At 50.5% G+C, this 18,345-nt stretch overlaps 1 protein-coding gene across 2 annotated transcripts; it reads right to left on the reverse strand.

The window, feature by feature from the left end:
* Window positions 1-9,363: 9,363 nt before the first annotated feature.
* Window positions 9,364-14,789, reverse strand: Hs3st6 (heparan sulfate-glucosamine 3-sulfotransferase 6). Of its 2 annotated transcripts, none has more exons than XM_051181573.1 (2): window positions 14,335-14,789; window positions 9,364-10,098 (listed from the first exon to the last, which is right to left on the reverse strand). In XM_051181573.1, exons 1-2 carry the CDS (start codon window positions 14,721-14,723, stop codon window positions 9,483-9,485), a joined length of 1,005 nt encoding a protein of 334 aa, XP_051037530.1. In that variant the 5' UTR covers window positions 14,724-14,789; the 3' UTR covers window positions 9,364-9,482. The 2 variants fall into 2 exon arrangements, with proteins under 2 accessions (XP_051037530.1, XP_051037529.1); XM_051181572.1 differs by having other exon boundaries at window positions 14,305-14,786.
* Window positions 14,790-18,345: the final 3,556 nt, after the last annotated feature.

An 18,345-nucleotide genomic window follows, 5' to 3' on the forward strand; every position in this document is an offset into this window, starting at 1 on the left:
AGAGGTGACCAGGATAGGGCCCAGTGCCTAAATCCATCTGACAGCCAGTGGGGCTTTTGCTGTTGCTCCTCCCACCATGGGACATCTGGAAGCACCAGTAGTTGTCGTTTTGGGAGGGCTCTGCTCTCTATCAGGTAGCCACTGAGGAAACTGTTAAACATTACTTCACTGTGCACGTGAGCCCCAAACATCCACAGTTGCAAGGGTGAGAGGCCTGCACTGTACTGGCAGGCCAACCCCAGTGTTGCCGTCTCCTACTTCTCCAAGGACCTTTCCCTTGGAGCCCAGGACAGTACTCGCCCAGTTACCCTCCTGTGTTGGTTCGTGGCTGACTGCCCTATCCCAATATCTGACTCTCAATGGGGTGAGGGGCCCAAGGGTGCTGTATCTTCCATTCCCCTTCTGCTGTGTGCCTTCTCTCCCTAGATTAATGACAATAGTTTCATGGTTCAATCCTTGACACTTGGTGTTGCTCCCAAGACAAAACCTCCAAGAAGTTGCCTCTCCTCAGTGAGCAAGCTTTGTGCGCCCTACTTGTGACTGCACACTTTACCTGGACATCTGAAGCAGAGCTGGTCCCTGCCGACACCATGCCACATCCCCAGTCTACTCCTTCCACAGCTCCCCTGATGTGGGAAACGGTCCTCACTTCCTAATAAGAGCCCTGGAGATATAAACCAGTAAAAGTAAGGTCATGTATTTTATTTATTTTGCAAAATTTAATGTTGACCTGGAGAGTTTTATGTCAACTTGACACAAACTAGAGTCATTTGAAAGACTGGAATAGAAAAAAAAAAAGAAAATGACCTCATGAGATCTGCCTGTAGGCAAGTCTGTAGTGCATTTTCTTGATTAGAAATGAATGGGGTGGGGTTCAACCTACTGTGGGCAGTGCCGCCTCTGAGCAGGTGCCTGGGTCGCTGCCCAGCCTTAATACAGGCGGAGGGGCTTAGTCTTACTACAACTTGATCTGCCATGGTTGGTTGACATCCATGGGAGGCCTGACCTTCTCTGAATAAAAATGAAGGAGGAGGATTGGGGGCCTGCAGAGAGGAGGCGGAGGAGAGTGACTGCAAGGAGAGGAGCGAGGGGAAACTGAGGTCAGGGTGTAAAATAAATAATCAAGAAGGCAAACAAAAAGAACACAGGCTGAGTAAGCCACAGAGAGCAAGCTATAGGCAGTACCCCTCCGTGGCCTTTGGTTCCTGACTCCAGATTCTCACTGAGTTCCTGCTCTGGTCCCCCTCAATAAAGGACTGTGAGTCATAAGGTGAAATAAACTCTTTCCTCTCCAAGTTGCTTTTGGTCAGAATGTTTTATCACAGCAATAGAAGCAAATTAAGAACCAGGTGGTGGTGGCGCAGTGGTGGTACATGCACACTCGGGAGGCAGAGGCAGGAGGATCTCTGAAGTCAGCCTGGTTTACAGAGCGAGTTCCAGAACAGCCAGAACTGTTATACAGAGAAAAACAAGCAAACTAGTACACCTGCCTAGCATGTACAAGGCCCTTTGTTCCATCCAGCAACACAAAAGGGAAAAGGCATGAGGTCAGGCCAGTATGTCACAGGAGCAGAAATAATGCTGTGGCTGTATATACTTTTTGCCAGCCTCTGCCAGCCCATGAGAGTAAGGGCGCTGTCTGTGGGTTGGGTGGTTCTGTTATTTGTTGAGATAAGTCAGACTGGCCTTGAACTTCCTATTCTGCTCTGGGATTGAACTCTGGACTTGCACAGGCTAGTGGAGAAGCTCTGCTAAGGAACCACATCCCTTGCCCTGACTTTGGGCTCCTGGTCCTTGGTTCCCTAAGAGCTGGCATCATGGGCACACACCTCCATACCCAGCTGAGGCATGGTTTTTCTCATCCCTGACATTGCTTCGCTACGCCACCTTCCAGCCGGGGGCTTCCCATATGGGCATGTATGGAGGAGGCCTCCAAAAGACCCTTCAGGTCCCCTCCTGGTCCACCAATCATCATCTTAAATAAGTTATGTTTACAACAGGACAGAGAGGCAACATCAACTTCCAACAGGAAGTAATACTGAACGTGTGATATTTAATAAAAACAGGACTGCACCTCCACCTGGGGTCTTGCCCAGTGGAACACCAGCTTTCCCAGTGTTGGGGGGGAGGTGTACTGGGGCAGGTGACCTAGGAGTGCTGTCCACTATATAAGGTCATGGGCAAAAGCCACTGGTATAAAAGGATTCACCACCCAAGACTTTCCAGATTCCTCCCCATACCTCATCACTGAAGAACTGCTCCTTTTTCCAGAACAGTCTTCCTGGTTGGCTTACCTTACTGTTTTAGTTTCTCTGCTGCTTAACAAATGACCAAAAATTCAGCAGTTTTTTGTTTTGTTTTGTTTTGTTTTTAAGCAGTCCCCATTTATTCTCCCAGTTTGCTGGAGGTCATGCGTTCTAGGTGACTGAACTATGTTTTCTGCCTTAGGTTTCACAAGGCTATAGTCCAGGACTGGGTCACAGTTAGAGTGACTATGAGGCTGTGGCTCTCTGAATTTAATCCCTTGCATTGTAGGCCCAGAGTCCCTTACTTAAAAACTTCATCCTGAACCTCTCTGGACTCTTAGAAGCTGCCTGGTGACCCCCACAGTCCTCACTCGTCTGGTAGCTTCCTGCTGAGACAGCAGACTTCTCTACCACCTCTGCCCCTTTTTATTTATTTTCATGCAAGGCAATAGTCATATTACATAAAATGATCCACGCCAGAGCAATCCACTCTGGCATTCAAGCATTATTCCCATATGTCCCCCAGAACATTTTCACTGAAGAACACACTTGCCTGGGAACTGCTCCCTTAGGAGGAATTCAAGGTCTGCAGGTCAACTATCAAATCACATGAGTGACAGCCATCAAATGTTCCTCCTACACCTATGCCCTAGAGTGCTTGACCCAAGGGGTGCCCCTCACTCTGCCCCACAAGGGCCTGAATGTGTGCATGCTGTGGTAGGACAGACCCGAGTGTAACAGTTTCAGATAACTTGATCCCTTCTCACCCTCAGTTTACTCATCTGTAATTAAAGGTACTATCATGCTACTTGACATAAATAACACTGACTGAGCGTTTGTGTAGCACCAAACATTTTAAGAGCATCCAATGTAAACCATCTCCACTACCATCATCACCATCATCGCTATCTTCATCTATAAACACCATCACCTCCTCATTGGATTTGTCCCTCCAGTCTTTTCTGACCCCTGGATTTTATTTCTGCAGATACCATGAGGATCTCCTAAACTCCTTAAGCCTGGTGTTGTCTGGCTTCAGGTCCTGTGTCATTCCCTCCATATTCCTCTCTCTTCCCTGTTACCAGTATAATGGACTGCCTAGGGAAGAAACATGAAGGTCTCCTCTGTTACTCCTGCTGGAGAATCACCCCCCTTTTCCAGTTCAAATCCAGACAGTGAGACCAAGAGGCCAGACAGTCTCCCGGATACTTATCCCACCCCACCCCACCCCACCTCAGAACAGTTGTGGTTGGCAGAATCCCCCCCTGCTGTGCAGCCGCTGAGCTCCACTGTGACCGACAGGCTTTCCCTGCGGCAGTCAAAGTCTTTGTCTCTGGATCGGCTTCCCATCAGATATCCTGTCCTCCCTCCTTCAGAGGAAGAGGGATGATAGGATCTGACCGTGGGAGGCTGTCAAGTCAGGCCAGTTCTCTCTTCCAGTGAGGGGCCCGGTTGCAGAGCTCTGGGAGCAAAAAGACAGCGAGAACAAGATCTCTGATTGTTCTCAATTGCCTGACTGGAGATCTCCTTTTCCCCTTAATCAGAAGGCTCGTGTATGAAATGCTTCTGGCAACAGTTTTGCATTAACTGTTTTGGTTGACTGACTGTTTTTGTACAGCTCTTCCAGCCAAAAACACACACAATGTGGCTCAGATTAGGCAGTATGAAAGGAATTCTCGGCCTTAAAGCCAGGAGTTTGGCTTTAAACTGGAGATGGGTCCTTGCCTTATGTCCCAGAACCTTCCGAAAGAGCCTGTTGCTGGGCATCATGTTTAGATCGGCTCATGGTTTCTGAAAGGCCAGCAAATGTCCCCTGGCATCGGGCTCTGGAGCAGAGCTTGATGGCCTGCAGGTGACACATGAACCTGAACCTGAAGGTCTTCACAGCCTCACTGGGCTGTCGATCATCAAATCTCACTGGTGGCAGAAACAGCCCAAATCCCCAAAAGCCAGGCCTTCAGCTGTGCTCCTGGTAAGGCCCTGCCCACCGCCCATCTGGAGATGCAACATGTGGCCAAACTCTACAGTGGGTGTGGTCCTGCCTCTGAACCCCAGCAAACTGGACAGCCTCCAGAGCCATCAAGAGCCCTGTCTAGCCTTCCCATCCTCAGTCCACTAAGACTTTGACCAAATCTTTTGCCCAGCCCAGCTTGTTCTAGATCTCTCATGGATTTACCTCATGGATTTACAGCAGGCTGGGACCCAGAATGAACCAGAACACAGTTTGCACCTGACACAAGTCCAGAGACAGGTCTAGAGTTACTTGGCTTATAGAGGAGTAGTCTTGAGTGGGAAGGGCCCTTCCCTAAAGCCTGTGCTCTGGTTCTCTTAGGTTCTGTTCTTGTCTTGTTTTGTGTGTGTTTGTTCATCTGTTGAGACTGGGTCTCAAGGAGCCCATGCACTAGCCTCAAACTATTTTTTCATATTGAAAGTTTTATTGAGGGGGAGGTATAAAATAAGGTAAAGAGACACAGAGACAGGACAGAAGAGAAGAGGGAGACAGGAAAAGTCCTGCCTGCCCTTCAGAGGAAGTTCCAGGACAGCAAGAGCTACGTAGAGGCCCTGTCTCATAAAACAAACAAAAATTCTGAGCTGCTACCAGAAAATGCTGCCCACATTCAGGGTGGGTCTTCTCAAATCAACTAAGGCAGTAGTTCCCAACCTTTCTAATGCTGGGACCCTTTAATATTGTGGTGACCCCCAACCATAAAATTATTTCCATTGCTACTTCATAACATAATTTTGCTACTGTTATGCATCATAATGTAAATATCTGTGTTTTTCAATGGTCGTAGGTGAATCCTGTAAAAGGATCGTCAGAGTCAAGATTCACAGGCCTCATGAGAATCACTGAACTAAGGTGATCAGAATAATTCTCCAGGTGGAGCTCCCTACTCATGTGACTCTAATCTATGGCAAATTGACATTAAAACCAACCATCTTGCTGGGTGGAGTGGCACACACCTTTAATTCCAGCACTTGGGAGTCAGAGGCAGGTAGATCTGTGTGAGTTCAAGGCCAGCCTGGTCTACAAAAACAAAAAACATAACAAAACAAACAAAAAAACCATCACACTGCCCAAAGCTTTTATCTCACCTGCTAATCCCCACTTGGTGTCATCCAATCTGTGAGGAACCTTCTAGAGACGGTAGTCCTGCAAGTTCATTGTGATGGCTAAGGAAAACTCCACTTTGTGCTAGGCACCCATTGTAAATTCTAACAGATAAGCTCCGGGCAGCCGGGACTCCTTACTGCCTCCCCAGAATTGTGAAAGTGCTTGCTCTGGCTTTTGTAACCCTTCTTGTCGCTATGTAACAGCCCTCACTAGCTGAGGGGAGTGAAGCAGTTTCTCACTCAGCTGTATATTCCAGAAAAAGCGGTAATTGTCATCTCCGCCTTTAAAAACGCCCTTCCTCAAGCTCCTTCTTTGTGACACATCTTTGATTTGGCCTTAAGGCTGTTGCCCTGCTTGCAGATAATAAACTCATTTAATTTAACTTGGGTGAGTGTCTGTGGTCTTTTCCAAGTGGATGTAGTGTCTGTAACATTCAAGATGGCAGCACAGTCCCAGTCCCTCCCTGCATAGCTTCAGGAATTGCACTGGAAACTTTGAGGTGGCTGCAAACTAAAGCATTAGAGGCCTCACACTGGCCCTGCTCTATCTTCAGTTGCCCTAAAGTGCTGTACTTGGAAACCACAGTCTGGCAGCTCCTGAGCAGAAGTGAACACCCAGGGCAGGCTGACTCAGGCATAGGGATCCTGGATAGGTGGGGAGGGTGAAGTCCCTCAGGTCCCCTGAGGATGAACTCTAGGCCCAGACTTGTCCATCACAGGTCACTAGGAGATCAGTTGTGAGGACCAGTAGTATAAGATCTGTCCCAAAAGCAGCCCCCATCCTGGGATGCAGGGACTCATAGGTGTTCCCTGAGTGATTGGAGGGCAAGGAATCCAGCCCCTCCTTCCTTCTCTGCCCTGCCCTGCCCTGCCCTGCCCTGCCCAGCATGCCCTTGAGTGGAAGCAAGCCAGGGGCTACCTCCCTCTGATCCTCTAACCATGCCCTGACCACGGAGGTTGGCCCATTCCTTTGAAGAGAGACCACCCACAACTAGAGACCTCAGGCTCACCTCACAGAGGGGAGGGGTCAGCAAGTACAGCCTTACTGTGCTCAGAGAACTACCAGATCCTGTCTTGACCTTATTGCCAAGGCCTGGCAGACCTCTGGAATGAGTGAGATTGTAATGACTTTTTCAAGAGACTAACAAATGAGAAGGGAGGGCAAGGTGCCAGCACTTTGTAGGTACTCTGGGTAGGTTAAGTCTTCATGTAAGCAAAGTATATCCAGGCAACAGAGAGGTGGGTGGAAGTGCTTTCTTTCCTTCCCCCTCACCTTGACCTTGGGCACTCAGGCCAGAGTCTGCTCAGGATCTCAGTGCCTGCTTTACACAACACCACAAAGCCAGAGCAAAAACAGTGTTCTTGCCTAGCAACCCCTGCCTAGGCCAGGTATGACCAGGAGGTTGGAGCAGGATGATAAAAGTAGCCTTGTCTCAAGGCGTCTCCAAGCCCCTTGGAGCCTTGTCCCCTCCTTCTCCATCTCTAGCTGAGAGCTGGAGAAAGGATCACAGCCATTTCTCCACTGGTCAAGACAGGAAGACAGTAATTGAATCAGCACTTCTCACTCCATCTGGAACATTCCAACACGGAAAACCCACAGAGCAGCTAGGGAAGCAATTTAGGGACTTTAATTAAAGGCTGATGACTCCCCCCAAGGAGCTCCACCTCCACACAGCCTGTAAGACCCACCACATCTGCCCACAATGTGTTCTGAGGCCCAGCTGAGCACCTCGAACTGGGCGTTGGCCCTCAGGCTAAGTTTCCATTGGGCGGGTGTAAGCAGAGCATACCAGGCCAGCTTTCTCCTTGCTGCATCTAGAAACTGCCCTTAGAGCCTGGGCCTAGGCGAGCCAGTGCCACCTCAGTGGTCTCAGACAAAGAGCTCTAAACAAGGGGAGAGAAGCAGGAAAGCCAGAGTGGAGGCACAGCGCCCAGCTTGGGGTTGTCCCTGCCTCTCATGTAGAGAAGGGCATTGGGGCTCAGAAAATAGTACATTCAAAGCTTGTGAAGTAGAAAAAGCTTGACAGAGAGATGGAGCTGGCAGGGAACAGGGGAGGAACAGGAACTTAGTGCTGAGGGGAGCAGGCAAAACAGGAGGGGTGAACTTTAAAGGGTTTTAACAGTGGTGGTGCATGCCTTTAATCCCAGCACTGGGGAGGCAGAAACAGGTGGATCTCTGTGAGTTCAAGGGCAGCCTGGTCTACAGAGTGAATTCCAGGACAGCCAGGGCTACACAGAGAGAAACTGCCTCAAAAACCAAAAAAAAAAAAAAAAAAAAAGAAAGAAAGAAAAATATAAAAAAAGAAAGAGAAAAAGAAAGAAAGAAAGGAAGAGAAAAGAAAAAACGGTGGGAAGGAGTTTAACAGCATCAGCTGAGCATCTGTCTTCATCCTGGAAGCCTAGAAGCAATAGGAGGAGGGCTGGGAATGGGAGCAGTTTAAAATAATGGGTTCTGCCAAAGACACCATTCCAATAGAGGAGAAGAGTGGCTTAGGATGATAGTGAGGACCCTGGGACTGTCCAGGGAGAAATGGGCTTGCAACTGACACAGGAGCTGAGGGTGTTCTCCCCCCTTCTCACCTCTGGCCCATGGAAAAAAGATAGTCACCAATCTCATTAGGTGCCATCTACCAGGGCCAGGTGTGGAATATGTCTCCCATCACCCTCATCAACCTGAGTCTGGAGGAGAATGAGCACTCCTCCCGTCTGCATCTAGACCAACATATGCCCAACATATTGCCATGGTAGTTGCTTTGCTCTGTGGGTGCTAGAAAGAAAGCCCAGTACCAGCTCCCAACCCCAGTAGCCTGTCTCAGGGCAACATGGCCTAAAGAAAGCACCAGCCCCTAAGGGCAGCTGCAGACAGGAGTGTGAGCTCAGAAGTACCTGATCAAAGGCAGGGCCTTGCATCCTGCCCAGGGTCCTTCTGCTTCCTCTCTCTGAGCCTCTTGGCAAAGACCCCATGTCTACACTGCAGATGGAGTCATGTGACCAAAAAAGTAGCTATGGTGACCTGTCCGACCTTTGGCTACAAGTGAACCTTGATACTGAAGTAATGTGGGTGCTGACAGACTTTCCTCATCCCCAGCAAATCTTCTCTTACCCAAGGGACAAGGAATAGCCCTAAGCATCTCGGGGTGGGGAAAGTCACATTACAGCCAAGGACAGACCATAAGACCTAAGAAGTCTGGGATACAACGGCCACAGCCAAGGCCCTCAGCAGGCCTGGGCCAGGGCAGGTATAACATGGCTTAAGTGGCCTCAGAGGTCTTTATCAGGACAGCTAGAGAACATCTGGGGCAAGTACCTAGTCACTTTTGACTAGGAATGGGCAGTGGCTGCTGATGGGTACTGGTTCCTGCTCTGCCCTGCTGGGGCTGTACAGGATAGAGGCAGGGGATCAGGAGAGTAGGCATGGCATTGTGGGTGTGAAGCCTGGTGGGCAGAGCCAGGGGTGGATAGAGCTCCGTGGTGACTGTTAGAAGTGCCTGCTTGCTGGGTGGCGGTGGCACACCTTTAACCAGCACTCGGGAGACAGAGGCAGGCAGATCTCAGGGAGTTCAAGGCCACCTGGTCTATAGATCAAGTTCTAGGATAGCCGAGACTATTACACAGAGAAATCCTGTCTCAAAGAAAAAAAAAAAAAAAAAAAAAAAAGGACCTGTTCACCAGCTACTCACTATACCCAGGCATTCCGTCAGGCTCCCAGGTGGGACTAAAGATAAACCAGGCTGTGGATACAGCACACACAGTTGGCCAAACCAGCTTTGTTTGCTCCACCACTCAGGAGCCTGGAGCCTGCTCTCATCCTAGACAGGGGACAACCCTACTCCGCCTCCTAGGGCTGAAGAGCTGTGGACAGCCTCCAGAGCCACCTGTGTCACTGGGCAGGTGCTCAATCTCTCTAAGCCTCATATGTTCCTCTGTGACATGTGGACAAGGACACTGACTACCTCCCAGGGCATGTCACCATACAATCTGTCTGACAGAGATAGGGCCCAAGTGGAAGAAAACAGATCTGGGGTTTATTTCTTAAATACTCTCTCTACACAGCATAAGTAGTGCAGACAGACATAAATTAAAGTTACTGGGCATCCAGGGAAAAGCTGAGCTGGGCCTTGATCAGTCCCAGCCAAAGTCCTGGCCAGTCATTTGGTAGAATTTGTGGTTGAAGGGCCGGTAGAAAGCCTGAAGGCGCTGAACCACAGCCTCCGGCACTCGGGGATGAGGCCGGCCCTTGGATTTACCCAGGCAGCGGGGACGACCACTGCCCTGAGCCTTTTTGAGGCAGGGGAAGCCCTTGGTAGCATTGAAGTAGAAGTGCTTGTCAGTGACGACCCGTTTGAGGCCCAAGAAGTCCTGCACCCGGCCCACTTCACCAGCGGGATCAGTGACAAGGCGCTCTCCGCTGACAAACAGAAAGTGGGACAGAGGGAAGTATCGTAGCCAGTTGTCCAAGTGCTGGGCATAGAGGCCAATACGCACAGCACTCCAGGCTGTGTCCACGGGACCCAGGCCATGACGGAAGGCCAGGGCTCGGAAGCTAGGCAGGCCTGGGGTCTTGGAGAGTGTCTGGGCATAATCAGAGATGGCCCGGGTCACAGGGTTCCGCACCACCACAATCAGTTTGGTGTCTGGGGACATGCTATGGATTCGGCGGGGAGCCTCCTGAGTCACAAAGTAGCTGGGGGTCTTCTCCATGGTGATCTGCCCATCCAAGGTACGTGGCATCAGACCCCTGTGGAATGGCAGGAAGAGTAACTGAGTGATCACACCATACTTTTCTTCCAAAGCCCTTTCCCTTCCCAGCTAGCTCAGCCATCGGGGACCAGGAACCAACCTCTCCTCTGAGGAAGGCACAGGCCAATGTAGGCTGTCTTTCTCCCCTCCTGAAGTGCTGTGGTATCCAGCCCAGTGTGGGACTGCAGCAAAACCCAAAGCCAGTGTTGCCCTAATCAGTGCAGCTCTAGGATAAACAAAGTGATAGCCTGGGAGGACAATGGCCACCAAGACATTCTTCAAGGTTTATGACCCTTTTCCCTGAAGTGCCATCTCCACATCCTAGCAAGCCCCACACCAGAGACCCACCCCTTCCAAAGCTGCTGCACCCAACCTTGACCAGGCACCCCTGAGACTGGCCAGCACAGACCCTGCAGGCCTCTTTACTGTAATCACTGACCATGAATTAGGTCATTAATTATTACTGACAAATGTAACTACCAAAGACTGGCCTCTCCCTCCCCTAAATTTAATTACATCCCCTCCTGACCTTTAATTGTCTCTCTGGGCCCAACTAAGGACACCAGTCACCAGCAGAGCCCAGCACCCTTAAGAAAGTTAGCGATATGGCTCTGATCTATCTGGGGCCTCTCCCAGAGTCCTATAGGTGGCCCTAGGGTACCAAGTGCCAACATTTCTGAAATTTCCTTCATTCTGGAGAAGAGTATTGACCCAATACAAATGTTCAGAGAAAGTCAGCTGACTGCAGCCAAGCACAAAACTGAGGGGAGCCCACACAGAGCCCAGGCAGGTGTCCTCAGGCTGCACAGTGAGGTAGCATGGGGTGGGGCAGGTAAGCTGAGCAAACAGCTCCAAAGAAAAGCCCAGAACTAGGTCAACAGAGGCAGAGGCAGTGGGACTTAGAGACACCAATCTAGCTGTGACTCCCATCCTCCTAGGGATACTGTCCACCCTTTACTGACAGCCCCCAGGACCCACTCTGGCCAAGCTGACACACTGTACTAAGCCCAGCTTTACTGACCCACAGATCTTCATTCTGTTCTCTGTTCTGGTCCCCAAGAAAATGCAGGCAGAAATGCACAGGTGCCATGCTAGAGTGCTTGGTTTAGGAGTGCTGATAATGGGTAGGGGGTATGTGCATTAGATCAGGCAAGAGTGACATCAGGCCCAGATATGGTGGTATACGTCTGTAGTTGCAGGACTCTGGGGGCTGAGGCGGCTAGGATGGAGAATTTGAAAACAAGCTAAACTACACAAGATCTTGTTGGGGAGAGAGAGAGAGAGACAGAGAGAGAGAGAGACCCAGCAGTGTCAGGCTCCTGATATCACCCATGACCAAAGCAGAGAGAGGTGACATGTGGGAAACCCTGAAGAACAAGGATCCACGCAAAGCTGGTTTGTAGACATTATAAGGGTGTTTCCTTTCTCCATCTGGATGACATGGGGACCCAGTAAGGCATCTTAAGGCTGAGAAGGAATAGGAAGGACTGAGGGGAAATGATAGACCTCAGACCTCCGTCTGGCCCACCTGAAAGGGGAGATTCCATGGAGCTTCTGTTCCCGGAGCCCCTGTCCCCAATACTCTATCTAGTACAGTCAGGATCCACATACTGCCAGGGAAAGTTCAGAGACTTTAGGGTACAACTCCAAAGTCTGAGAACCAGCCCCAAGCACTTCTGCAACCTAACATCTTTGGCATCAATTATCCTCCATGAGCCTCGGAAGCCTTGCCGAGTGAGCATGGAGAGGAGAGATGGATCAGTATGTTCGGAAGGTGAGAACAAACAGAGCAGAACTGTCAGGTTGCTCCATAAACCTTCCCTCCTGTTGTGCCCACCCCATCTGCTCTGTGTTTCTAGGTGGCTCCCAGCCAGCCTGAGACCACGCCCCCTGCTTGCCCAACCCCTCCGGCACCACCACTGTCTCCCACACCTCATTTGGGCCAGATCCAAGGAGCCCAGGGGAAACTGGTTAGGGATCTTATCCCAGTGTCAGACAGTGCTAGGGAACCAAGTCGGCAACCACAGGAGGGAAGACAGCTCAGCCCCTACCCTTGCATGCCCAGTCACACACCCATGGCCTCATCTTAAACCCCAGCAGTTACAGATTCCCCTTCCTGTATCCCTCTTTACCCTTTTTGACAGACATCCTAAACCTTAAGATTACTATTCAGTAGGTAATGGTGAGTAGAGTTGTAAATACTGCATGATTTTGAGAGTGGTCAGAGGCTATGGCCCCCAAGATGGAAGACCCTTTAAAGCCTAAGAAGCTGGAGATGTGATTCAGTTGGCATAGTATGTGCCTAACATGCACAAGCCCTAAATCCCACTCCTAGACCTGCATAAAAGCCAGCCAGAGGCTGGGTGTGGAGGCACGTTCCCGGATCTCTTTGAGTATGAGGCTGGCCTGGTCTACACAGAAAGTTCCAAGCCAGCCAGAACTGCATTAATGGGATTCTGTCTCAAAAATAAAGGCAAAAATAAACAAAGTAACTCCCTTTGGGTTGGTGACACAGCTCAGCAAGTAAAAGCACTTGCTGTGCAAAATCTGTTGACTAAATTCAATCCCTACATTGGGAGTGGGAGAAGACTCCTAGGAGTTAGCCTCTGACCTACATGCCCATATCAGCATATTCTCTCTCTCTCTCTCTGACACACACACACTTACACACACACACATACACACACCATAGTGGTGCCTACAGAAATACCTGTAATTCCTTGCACTCATGAGGTATAGACAAGAGAATCAGAAGTTCAACATCATCCTTGGCAATAGAGGGAATTTGAGGCCAACCTGAGCCACTAGAGACCCCAAAAGCAGCAACAACAAAGCCTGAAATGATCTAATGGAGAACCAGGGAGGAGAATGGTTGGGGAAAAGGTAACCCAGGCCCCCACTGCTGAGTGCAGTGGGTGATCAGGCCTGAGTGAGGCAGATCGCAGCCCAATAGAAGCAGTATTCTAGAACCTCAGTGGCTGCTCCTTTCCCTCAACCCATGCCTGGGCAGAGCAAATCTGAAGTGGCAAGACACAAAGGATGACCCTGAATAATGGGATGAAGGCAATGGGTTTCACTCCTCTCCAGCATGCTAAGTACTATTTCCAGGTGGACTCTACAAACGTGGTATACCATCCTGAACACTCCCTGCTCCCATGCTTGGAATATCAGTGTTTCCAAGAGCCTCAAACCTTTCAGAGGTTAACGCAGAAGGTAAGTTAGCAAACACCAGCAAAGAAGGGCCGCAGAAACAGAACCTTGTGTGCCTGGGGCCCTGAAATCCCACTGATCCTCCAGGTGAACTTGGCTCAGTGTGAACTTGCAAATGAGGCAAGCCAGTCTATAAACCCCCATTTCCCCACAGGAAGGGACAGGGTACCCTAAATGCCTGCACAGCTGCAGGAGGCAGTGTGTGGGGCCTGCTTCCAGCCTCTAATACCAGACTCAGCAGGGGAGGGGCTGACCAGGACATACTGCTAAAGTTGGGGTGGTGTCCCCACATTCCACTGCTGTACCCCATCTATCCTGGGTGGAGAAAGGACAGCTGCAGGAGGCTGTATGCCAGTATTCTAATACCCACCCTTGGGCTGTACTAAAGGGCTTTCTCCAGACTCCAGAAGCCAAGAAGGGCTCACCTGATGGAGGGTGGGGAGAGGTTCTTGGATGTGGGAAGGCACTTTCTAGAAAGTTTCTGAAAACCTGGAGCCCCTTCCTAATATACTTGACTAGTAGTCAGATAATTACCCATACTTACTCAGACTTATAATAAGGAAAGCACGGAGGGCTAATAAGGTGACTGAGCTCCAAGTATATCTAAGACTCCCAAGTAGTCCCACTGGGATTATGAGCACACATTGATAGCTGAGTGGTGGAATATTTGAAGTATATATGAGGCTGCAGGTTCAGTCTCCAGTACCCGACCCTCTAAAAAGAAAATATTTTCCGGCTAGGATCGCACCTTACTGAGTCCTTCTGCCCACCCAACAAGAGAACAGGATTTTCCCTTGGGTTTTCTAATCCCTGGGACCTTTGGCTATAAATTGCCTTTCATTTGGGAGCCACATCCATGAGGTCAGGTCTGTTTCTCCAACAGGCCTATTTCAGACCTGATGCCCAGGATTCTACCCTATTCGTCCTGGGTTCCGGGACAGCACGAAGCCCTTGAGCAAAAAGCACGGTCCAAGGCTCACACAGACCAGCTCACCGGTACCAGGCGAGCCCACGGTCGTAGCACCTGTCGAAGAAGTGGGGTTCAGAGCCAAGTGCACGGACGTCAGGGTGCAGCCGCAGGAACTCCAGCAACGCACGCGTGCCGCCTTTCTTCACACCCACGATGAGCGCCTGCGGGAAGCGCCGACGCCCCGGGCCACTAGCCACCGGCAGACCTGGCGCTCCTAGACGGCGGGAGGCGTGGGGCGGCTCGGCGGGCGCGGGAACCGGTGCAAGGGTGCGGGCGACAGGTGGACAGCGGCCCGGGAGGGCAAAAAGACAGTAGGCGCCTAGCAACAGAGCTACGAACGCCAACGGAGCACGGGGAGCACGCAGTGCAGTCCCCTGCCCCGGCCCCGGCCCCGCGCCCTGGAGGTCACCGGCTCCCCCTCCCAGGCCGCCGCTACCTGCCATGGGGTCGCACAGCGCCCAGGCCTGGGAGCGGGGATCGCAGACAGACGCGCATCCCGACTGCCTCACGCTCAGCCCGAGGGCGCCGGGCTTCTGGGTTGAGCTCAGCGGCCTCGCCTCCCGGGAGCGGGAGAAGGACGGGGGAGGGGCGGACCGAGATGCCCCTCCCCGTCCCGAGCCCAGGCCACGCCTGAGCCTCGCAGACTCCAGCTAACTTCGAGCTCGACTGGGAGCTGTTGCGGCTCTCCCCAACTCTTCTGAGCTGGTCTCTGGCTCACTTGGCTACAGTCTTCGCTCTTGCACTACGGGAATGCGGTGGCGGGGAGGGACACAAAGCAGAGACAAGGTTTTACCAGTGAGAGACCTTGCCTGACCTGTCCTTTGGGATCAGGGCGACCGGTGTGCGGGCTCATCCCTGGTTCCCTGAAGCGAAAGCCTCCTCCCTGGGGGTCCAGGAGTCTGCCTGTGCAGGGAAGATGAACCCGGGCAGGCATCCGGCGCAGAGGGGGCCTCCAATCCCGAGCCTGTGGCAGGAATGCTCACTCCTTGACAATTTAGCCATCCACTAGGGTGGGAGCCCTGCTCTGTAGAGAGAGCTTGTCGAATGATCGGGTGACCATTTTAAAGTCCGGGTGACAGATAGAGCTGGCCTCCCCAAGATGTCAGTGACCCCTTCAGGAATTTGCGAAGAAGCTCCCCCAGAAGATTGGAGAGACCTGTACTAGGAGACAGGAAGCACCCAGGTTCTGTCTGTGGAGCTTCCTCTGAGTATGGAGAGATTCCCGGACCCCCACATGTATGGAAACTGCCAGTCCAGAACACTGCAGGAAGTTCTCCCCCATCTCCGGTTCCAGGTTCACCAGGTCCACAAAGGTGCTTGCTAGGAAGGTAGAGGAGGAAAGCAGACTCCAGGAAGGAGGATAAGCAGTCCCGACCCAGGGAAAAGGTAACTATGCCTAACTCTTCTTTCTGCCCCCTCTAACTTTCCTGGCTGCTCAGTGCAGTCCCTGACTCATTCTGCAGCCTCTGCCCTATGTTCTGTTTATTAATTAGCTGTCTCTGGGCCTCATGGCATCTGAAAGTTTCTCATCACTGTGAGCTCATCACTCTGAAGGACAAAGAACTTCAATAACCCACAGACATCCTCTGTCCTTCAGAGTGATGAGCCCACAGACATTTAGTTCCCACCCCAAGGGCAGCTGGATCTAAGGAGGCCATCCAGCACCCAAACCGGGTCCCAGCTACCAGGCTACATTTCTTGTCAGGACAAGCTGGTGCCAGCAGTTCTGTGGGCGCGTTTTTAGCACAGCACTGTCTGGGAGGCATGTTAGTACATGCAAGAGCCCGGGAAGTTCTTCTTCAGGTCTAGCTGTAAATGGGATTTGTTGCAGACAAGCTGGTTCTCAAAGCACTCCCAGGGAGGACTCACACTATAGTATTGCGCTTGCACAGTCTGAGCTGTGGCCACTTGGGACTCTAAATCCGTGCACTCATCCCAAGCGTATGCTGTAGTGACTCCCATCTCCCTTGCCCTGGCTAACTTCCCACCAGTTCCTTTATACGAGCCTTCCCCACAGGGCTGAAGACTTCCCAAGAGACATTGGCCCAGAACAGCAAGATAAGTGGAGAGTTTGGAAGCTGGCCCCCTTTCTCTTTCTTCTCTCTGGCTCTCTTGGTGGAAATGGGTACAAATCTGGGAATATCCAGGTGACATTAATCGCCAAGGTCTCCGAAGCACCTAATGTGGATCCTATTGTGTGGTGAATAGTTAATAAATGTGGATTAATGAGGAGTTAGGAAAGGCTTTCTGGGGGTGATGGCAAGGCAAGGAGGTAGATGCATTCCAGGCAGAAGAGAGAATGACTTAATGGTATAAAGGCTCCACAGCAGGGCACCACAGAAGGATAGCCAGGGCACTCAGGAGCGCAGGGATGCAAGTTCATCCTTTAGGGAAGCAGGAGAAGGGTTTAAAGTCCCTATCTCTAGCCTTGTGGCCACAGGCTCTGGCTACCTCCAAGTTTTTGTTCCTTCTTTGTTGAAAGGAAACCTAGATCCTGACTGCAAGGTGTTTGGGGTAACAGCTTTATTGAGGTACAATTCACATACTATCCAAAGCTAGGGGTCATTGACTTCCAGAATTTTCATCATGCTGTACAATTATGACTATCAATTTTACATCTTATTTTGCATTTTATTTTATGCATATGAGTCCCTTGCCTGCATGTATGTATGTATACCACATGTGCCTGGTGTGTGAGGAAGTCAGAAGAGGATGCCTGGTCCCCTGGGACTGAAGTTACAAATGATTGTGAGACACCATGTGGATGCTGGAAATTGAATCCAACTTCTCTGTAAAAGCAGCCATTAGCTTTCTTTCTTTTTTGGTATGGTTTGGTTTCTTAAGACAAGGTTTCCCTGTGTAGCCTTATAAACCAGGCTGGCCTTGAACCCAGAGATCCACCCACCTCCAGAGGACTGGGCTTAAAGGCATGTGCCACTGCAGTCAGTACTTTTAACCATTGGTTTAACTCACATCTATCAAAATTTTTAAAGATTTTGTCCTGGAACTCACTCTGTAGACCAGGCTGGCCTAGAACTCACAGAGATCCTCCTGCCTCTGCCTCCTGAGTGCTTGGACTAAAGGACCATCAACGCCTAGCTGTCAGAGATTTATTTATTTATTATGTATACACTGTTCCTGTCAGCATGTAATCCTACAGGCTAGAAGAGGGCACCAGATCTCATCACAGATGATTGTGAGCCACTGTGTGGTTGCTGGGAATTGAACTCAGGACCTCTGGAAGAGCAGTCAGTGCTCTTAACCTCTGAGCCATCTCTCCAGCCCCACATCTATCAATTTTTGAACATTTTTATCATCCTCAAAAGGAATTCTAGGTCCATTAGCAGTCATTCCTTGTTTTCTTTTACCGATGTGCCTATTAGCAAGCCACGAATGCATTTTTTGCCTCTCTGAACTTTCAGATGTACTCATTTGGTGTCCTCCAGTTTGCTTCTAGCTTCTCTCAGATTCTCCCATGGTGCTGCACACAGAGGCTCCATCCCTTTTAGTGTCTTTTAGTTCTTTCATGTGGAAGCCTACATTTCCTACACCCCTCAACCACTGCAGAACCTGTGGATAATGTCTGCTTTCTGGCTATAATTATTAGTGCTGCTAGGAACATCCATGTACAAGGTTTTGTGTGATTGTGTGCCATTGTTCTTGGGATTTTGCTTCAGAAGGCAACTCCACTTAATACTTTGGGAATAGCCTCCTACTTATTTTTTCTTTGTTTTTAAAGATTTGTCATTTTAATTATGTGTATTGCATAAATCTGTATGTGGATATATGTGTGTGAGTGTCAGTGCTCAAGGAGGCTGGGGGCACTGCCTTTCTCTGGAGTTGAAGTTAAAAGCAGCTGTGAGCTACCAGATGTGGGTACTAGGACCTGGATTAAGGTCCTCTGCAAAGGCAATTACACATTCTTAACTAATGAGCCATTTCTCCAGCTCCAAAGGACCTCTTTCTGAAAAACTATGCTGGATCGTGGTGCACACCTTTAATCCCAGCACTCGGGAGGCAGAGACAGGTGGATCTCTGGGATCTAGGTCAGCCTGGTGTACAGAG

This window comes from Phodopus roborovskii, unplaced genomic scaffold, assembly GCF_943737965.1.
Source record: "Phodopus roborovskii unplaced genomic scaffold, PHOROB, whole genome shotgun sequence".
Classification (NCBI taxonomy): Eukaryota; Metazoa; Chordata; class Mammalia; order Rodentia; family Cricetidae; genus Phodopus; species Phodopus roborovskii.